At 46.5% G+C, this 7,542-nt stretch overlaps 1 protein-coding gene across 1 annotated transcript; it reads right to left on the bottom strand.

Moving 5' to 3' along the window:
- Positions 1-3,646: 3,646 nt before the first annotated feature.
- Positions 3,647-7,325, bottom strand: LOC142766567 (uncharacterized). The gene is made up of 5 exons (XM_075868007.1): positions 7,230-7,325; positions 6,742-6,864; positions 5,505-5,684; positions 3,943-4,047; positions 3,647-3,851 (listed from the first exon to the last, which is right to left on the bottom strand). The coding sequence occupies exons 1-5, from the start codon at positions 7,323-7,325 to the stop codon at positions 3,768-3,770; spliced, it is 588 nt and encodes a 195-aa protein (XP_075724122.1). The 3' UTR covers positions 3,647-3,767.
- Positions 7,326-7,542: the final 217 nt, after the last annotated feature.

Raw genomic sequence — 7,542 nt, 5'->3', positions numbered from 1 at the left:
GCCCACAACCGATGTAAGTTAGCTCAGATAAAATGAGCTCATGGGACATAGTGTCAAATGCGCTTTTCAAATCGAGCTACGACGAGATGTTCTGCACCAAACATGGTACTGCAGAGTACCTCTTCCTGGAGTAGAAGGAAGACGTCCTGTGTTGACAAATGTTGACCAAATCCAAACATCCTAGTTAGAAAAAGGTGCCTATCTTCAATGTAAGTCGTGAGACGTGTGTGAATCACCTTTTCAAATTATCTTTTAAGACAGGATGTCAAATATATTGGTCTTAGATTTTGTAGGTCGGGTGTTTTTCCTGGCTTCGGAATAAGAATAATTTTGGCTTCCTTCTAATGTTGGGGAATCACGCCCTTCTCCCATACCTGTTCATTAAAATACCGAGTAAGCTGTTCCAGGTGTTCGTCACTCAGATTCCGAATCATCGCGTTTGTTAGCAGGTCAGGTCCAGGGGCAGTATTTGGCTTTGCTGCTTGCGCGGTCGCAAATAGTTCCGTCTTGGTGATCGGTGCGTCGAGCACTGTGTTTTCCTGGCCCTGATATGCTAAAGTGCACGGGGGAGTGGTGACCGCGCCTATGTACTTGTCTCGGAACTTAGCGAGGAGGACGTCAACTGTTCCTTGAAATTTCCCGGCGAGCTTCTTAAGAGTTAGGTTTGCTTCGGTTTTGGTTTTACCAGGTTCCTTTATGCTGCGCAGTATCGCCCATGTCTTGGAGGTGTGTAAGGTTGCACGGAGTGAGTCGCGAAAATTTGCCCAGCTCGCCGTCTTGAACTGCTGCACGTAGGCGTTTGCTTGCTTAGATATCTCAGCAATTCTATGGCGCAATTTTTTTAATGAATGGCTGTTGTTTCCATCACTTGGTCAACCCTCTCCTGGAAAACCACGCCAGAATGTCCGAGATTATTCGAGATCATTTTTTAAAGCTTGAGCGTGCAAGCGCGAACAGCCGAGTTGATTTGATTGATATGTGGGGTTTAACGTCCCAAAACCACTATATGATTATGAGAGACGCCGAAGTGGAGGGCTCCGGAAATTTAGACCACCTGGGGTTCTTTAACGTGCACCCAAATCTGAGCACACGGGCCTACAACATTTCCGCCTCCATCAGAAACGCAGCCGCCGCAGCCGGCATTCGAACCCGCGCCCTGTGGGTCAGCAGCCGAGTACCTTAGCCACTAGACCACCGCGGCGGGGCGAACAGCCGAGTTGATTCTGCAGAATAAACGCGGCCACTAGTGATAGTGTTCGAATGTTCGGCGCCGCATGTATAATTGTGCCTTGCCGCGGATCAGTATCGACGACCAGCGCCCTGTTCGCCTCTCTCATTGTACAGTTCGTTTTGCTGTAGCTCGACTTTTCGTTACTCGGCAACAAGTTCGGCCAAATAAAGAATTTCATCTCGGGTAGACCACCGGCTGCCTTAGGCCACGTCACAACCACGTGACACTATTTGCGGAGGCTGATTGTGACTGGAACCCATTGCAGCCCAAAACGATGACGATCAACGCTAGTCCGTGTTTAAAAACATACTTAATTAGCAAGGGCACTAACTTTAACTGCATTATCATTTCTTTATTTCATGTAACAAATACTGAAGATATTACTGAAGGGTGTATACTAACAATGGACTGGCATGTGGCCTCAAACGAAAGCACAAATTGAAGCACTTATGACAGCACACGTACAAAAAACGTAATATGAATGAATGAATTCGAAGTCATTTTATTGCGAGAGCAATTGTACGGACACTCCCAGCACGTTTTCGCCGTCGCGGTTAAACATATGTGATAACATCGCCGTATCGATCAATCAAATATATTATTCATAGTATTCAACAAGGAGGCATTCCAGGTATGTTCCCTGGATGATCGATGTTCAAGCACAGAAGAATCGTGCCGACTGTCTTTTTCGCCCACGAGAGAGGAGGGGGTAACGTTGCTGAGTATACAGCGCTGAAATTATTTAACGCGACACTGGTATCAGTTCACCTTTGTAGCGTGTAAATGTATGAATAGTGTGCTCCTATCGAAAATGAATCAGAAGCTGCCACACTAGCTTGTCGTAACACTGTATAAAGAAGCATTCACGATATGGAAGCAATGCAGCCGTGTCAATATAGAGCGAGACCAGCGGAGGAGCCGAAGGGACAGCGGAGCGCGAGACGGCAGGTTGATCAATAGCCGAGTGAATGCTCTGCTTGTTTTAATGGTGACAGCGGAGCGCATTTCTGCGCCACCTGTTGAACATGGTTGACGCTACTGTGGATCGAGCAGTGGCTTTGCCTGGAGAACGCGCGCAGCTGCTCCACCGCCCCCGCTCCGCTGAGGAGATAAAATGAGCAGGCGAGTGGCTCGCTCCGTAATATCGCTGGCTCGCTCAGCGCAGTTCGCGTTCCGCTCGTTCGCTGGGCCCACTGGCCCATTGAGCAGCTGGGTTATTACTGTAATGATTGAGCCAAATGTGCTGCTGAGTGCGAAAATAGAGTGCTCGATTTCGCATAACAAATAGCTGATTCCCTGTTGTGGCTCTTGAGGCGTTCTTTGTTATGTGCCAGTAAGGACGGCTTTGATTCGATTAGCTCTATCTACAGTTCATAGAATTAGGCTAGTATGCATGCGTCCCTTCGATCTTGATTGGTGATTGATATATGGTGTTCAACATCCCAAAGCCACCATATGATTATGAGAAATGCCGTATAGCTGAGGGATCCGGAAATTTCGACCACCCGGGGTTGTTTAACGTGCACCTAAATCTGAGCAAACCGGCCTACAGCATTTTCGCCTCCATCGAAGAAGCAGCCGTCGCTGCCGGGATTAAATCCCGCGAACTGCGTATCAACGGACGAGTACCTTAGCCACTAGGCCACTGCAACCGGGCGCGTCCCTTCGATCTTTGCGGCAGGTAACATGTCACGCTTGTGCGGACACCGTTGTTTTCTCGTTCTCGGGTGCTTTTTTCGGACGCCAGTTCGAAAAGGTGTTATCGTCATATACGCTCATCATGTAACGATGGAAAAGCAGCCATCGCCACAGGAGAGAACAAGGTGCGCAGAAGCAACCATGGGTAAGACTAACTTTGTCCTTTTTTAAAGGGAATTCATTAAAAGCGCAGAAAAAGTATGGAGCAGATGGGGGACTATGAAGGCACTCTTTATTATTACACGATCATTTTCAACACTTGTGGTGGAAAGACATTTATTCAATACTTGCTTCGAGAGAATACTTCACTTATTCAATACTTGCGGCGGAAGGCATCGCGCTCGTATGAACTTTCAATATTGAAAAACAAAGGGCTGTTGCAGCTTCCTTTAAGTCACATTGAAAAACACGTATCATCATCGTTGTCGTCATCACCGGAGACATCTCCACAAAGTCGGGTCTGTTGCCTGATAAATCGTACAACCGAAGAAATGCAATTAGGCTAGTCATAACAGGTAGTGGACCCAAGACAGAGCTTTGTGGAATGCTCGAGTCTGCTCTGTTTAAACGGGCGTGTGGACATTAGGTTAGAATAAATGCTATTTCCCCTGTACCGGTGAGAGCACGGCTCCAAGTTGTGAGTTAGTGGCAACTCTACAATTGATGGCCTCGCTATCAATCATAGTTCTTTTTTTTTTGCTACCGGAACGTGGAATCTCATGTGAAACAAAGTGATTTAATGAAACAGCCGTTTTCCGGGAAGTTCGGTCGTGCTGCGTCGGCGTTGACAGATTTTCCAGTGGCACTCAAAAAGGTTGTCGCTGTTTTCACGGTTGCGCTAGTCGGGCTCGAGAGACAGCAGCGAAAGAACGTTATTGATAGTGTGAACAAAATGGACAAGACTGATGCCGAGCCCAGTCAGCTGCGAGAAAGAGAAAACACAAAAGTAGCGAAGAGAAGCATTGATGCTGCGATGAACGGTTGCTAGGAACACTCTACAAGAGACCACTTACCCCGGCATGCACTGCGTGAGGTAACGAAGTGTCCCCGCCAAATTTGTAAAGAAGGACTCCCGTAAATCCATAGCCGATTCCGGCACAGCACTGGTATAAGACATACTGCAAAAAACCAGCACACTGTGCCGCTAGAACTGCAACACAACACCTAGACGGTACAGCATTGTACATGATTGTGGCATTTCTGTAGTTCAGCCTATAGTTAAATATTTATCTGCCTGTACTAAACTCCCATAACGTCGGATATAGCTTTTCTTTTAATTTGTTTTGTTCGCTACCTCACTACCTGGCAATTGTGTATTGTACCCACTCGTATCCGAACTACAGGATTCCGTTTTTGTTAGATAGAGCGATAGAAAGCTGAGGAAAAACATAAGGGTTGTTGTTTGTAATTTCCACTGTTACAATTATGAAGACTGTTACCATATCCCGCAGCGAATATAAGCCCTGAATAAATTCCGATATTTTTTGTTCAGACTTCATACACGTCCTCGTGACACTGTGTAACAGCGTTCTAAGTTTTGCCTCCAGCTGATTGGTGTTTTCGTTTCAGTATATTACTTGACTACGGTGTCATACATAAGCATTAAATGTTTGTGAGATTATATATTTGATAGGATGAACATAAACAAAATTGTACCCACAGCACGTATGAGGTTATGACAACAGCCTATAGTGCTTCACGTCACAATTTATTTCTTGTTGGCCTATGGGCTTAGTAGTATTGAATCGGGTGCAGACTTATAAGTAATCAAAATCAATGCATAACCAATTATGTATTATATGTAGCATTCAGACATTATTGGCCAATAAGTTAAGTTCGGTGACTTGCGTTGTTCTACTTTTCATTGTTCGCAGATCAGACATCACACAATGCGCCAATAATGCATCCCAAATGGCAAAGATGTATAGTAACAAACATACTAAAGTTCCACGGGATTTCGCGTATTGTGTGAACTGCCTTGGAGAAAGATTGATTCCGAAATTCTGAGAAAATTGATCCCTTATCTACACACACCACGTTGCAGTCATGCTCGGCTCAAATGCTGCTGCTAATGGGCAACTGTGTGGCTGTGTGATTGGAGACGTGTCATAGTTCTGCGTTCGAACTTTAAACAACTTCAGCTGAACTGCCGGGGCGAGATCCTGATAGTGGCAACGCATACAGAAACACACACGACAGAAGACGGTGGATACTGGCTCAACGCCTACATTGTATACAAAAGCCACCATATGATCACGAGTGAGGATTTATATGTGGAGCACTCCGCACATTTCGACCACCTGGGGTTTTTTAACATGCACCCAAATCTGAGCACGCGGGCCTACAGCATTTCCGCCTCCATCGGAAATATAGCTGCCGCAGCCGGGATTCTATGCCAAGACCTTAGGGTCAGCAGACGAGTAGTTTAGCCACCACCGCGGTGGTGCTTGCCTTCCCGTAAGGGCCAACAATAGAGCGCCTTACGCATGCAGAACCCATCGACCACTTCACTGATCGATCATTCAATATGCGTATGATTACTGCATGGATTGCAGTGTACAGTTGGGGTACTTACGAACATGGTGCGTGGCAAGTGCACCTGGGTGGAAGGTGACGTCACGCACGATATCATGACAAGCAGGTCATTCAGCGCGCACGTAAAAGCCACCAGGAAGCTGAAGTGTGCGTACCACTCGTTGTCAGTCAGGTAGCGCGTCATCATGACGTACAACACAACGATGGCCATGGCGCCACCCTGCACACCGTAAAAAAAGGGAGGCAACCTCTGCAGAGACGACGATTTTTTAAAGATTCATTCTATTCGCTGTAACCGAACTGAGCAGGTGAGCGGTTCGTTATAAGCCGACGGCATTCAAGTCGGCTCCTTACGAACCTTTTTTTCCGGAGTTTCTAGCATACAGTGAAGAAAAAAAAAAGTTGAAATTACCGTTTCTTTCCTAGTTCTTTTGCGCACAGTGCGAGCGGCAGGGTTAAGCACGTAACTTGAAACGTGAATATGATGCATATTCCGCTGGTGCACGCGAGATGCCTTGCACTTTCTCCGATACCATACCACATGCCACGACGCGCCTTCATTCAAATTTTGTCAGTTGTTGTACGGGATACTCCAGTCTGACGTGAAAGAGCGGCGGCCTTTTCTGCTCTCATGGAAGAATCGGGACCCCTGAATTCGACAGCGAACATTCGAAACTACGTGCGGCTTAGTGGCTTCATAAAAACAAGAAATCAAAGTATGGTCGGGACGCCCTGTACCGCTTTTTCAGTAAACAACTCCCTGTCAGCATTTTCATTAGGAAGGCTGTATCTAAACAAACTCTGTGTAATCACCAAGTGGAGGTGGTTGCAAGTATGCCGAATATTAACTGAAAAGTCTTCCTGACGTCGCTTGCATTATCATGCTACATGTGTCTTCAGGGGTCAACTGGGTGCCCTAATCTATTCGGTATACACCCGCAGGATCTGGCGAATAAATTAAAGTGTAAAACGATAGTATAGAGAAGGCATATATATATATATATATATATATATATATATATATTTATGAGAGAGAGAGAGATACGATACAGCTTCATATCTATACAGGCAGTGAGCTTCTCGTGGGAACTTCAAAAGGAGCGACAATTCACCACGTTTTTTTTCCATTACTGCTGTTTCGGCTTGGAGTGGTTTATCAGTGGAGCGTGGTATAGAGCGCCGAACACCGCACTTTTCTGATACGGTGAATGCGTTAGCTACATCCGCAACCACATATCGCTTTGTTCGTACAACACAAGTATGGGCACGATGCGTACCAGCTCAGCGATGACGAGGAGTCCTTGAGCGGTGATAACGTACGGCAACGTCAGCCGGATATGCTGTGGAATGTCAGTGAAGTTGTCTTCCTCGTCATCCTCATCGTAAGCGGGTTGCTGCACCTGTGAGCGGGTAACGTCAAATGTCAGAGTAGAAATACAGTGAGTGCATGGTCCAAATATTTTGAAGGGGCCCGACAACGTTTTTTCAAGTAACCACCGAATGACCTCACGAGCCGGCTGCCACCAATACATCTATAATCCGTCAAGTACGAGCGTTGTTCGAGATTTGTCGCACGCTTTATTTGCTTCCTCTCTTCTCTCGTCCCGACGAGCACGCTGAAAGCTACGCAGAGAGGAATGGTGCGGGGAAAAGAAGTTTTATCACGTGCGCGGCATAAACTTCTCTTTTTTTCGTTTTCTTAGAATGCGCTGCTTACTTTCAGAGAGATCGCGAGCGAGCGCTAACGTCCCTAGCGACCGCGTACATGTGGCAGTCTCAAGCGGCGGCCTCGGTAACTGGGAAGTTCACGATGCTCAAACCAGCCAACGGCCGTGAATTTCGGTATGGGTGGTGCGGTCATCTTGGTATATGGTATCGTTTGTAGAAAAAGAAGGGCATGGCTTCTAAGTACCAGGTCTGTTTTCTGAAAGACTGCCTGCGTCTGGCTTGGAGCAGGTCCGTTACTCCTGTTGCCCAAATTCATAAGTTCAAGGAACGCCCAAGCTTTTGCGACCAGATCACCGAGTTCTTGTGGAACATCATTTGGTATACGCTCTTCCTATTAAAAAGAAGATAGA

Source organism: Rhipicephalus microplus, chromosome 1 (genome assembly GCF_043290135.1).
Source record: "Rhipicephalus microplus isolate Deutch F79 chromosome 1, USDA_Rmic, whole genome shotgun sequence".
Lineage (NCBI taxonomy): Eukaryota > Metazoa > Arthropoda > Arachnida > Ixodida > Ixodidae > Rhipicephalus > Rhipicephalus microplus.
The sequence above is the reverse complement of the archived record's forward strand: the minus strand, read 5'-3'. Positions and strand labels throughout refer to the sequence as shown.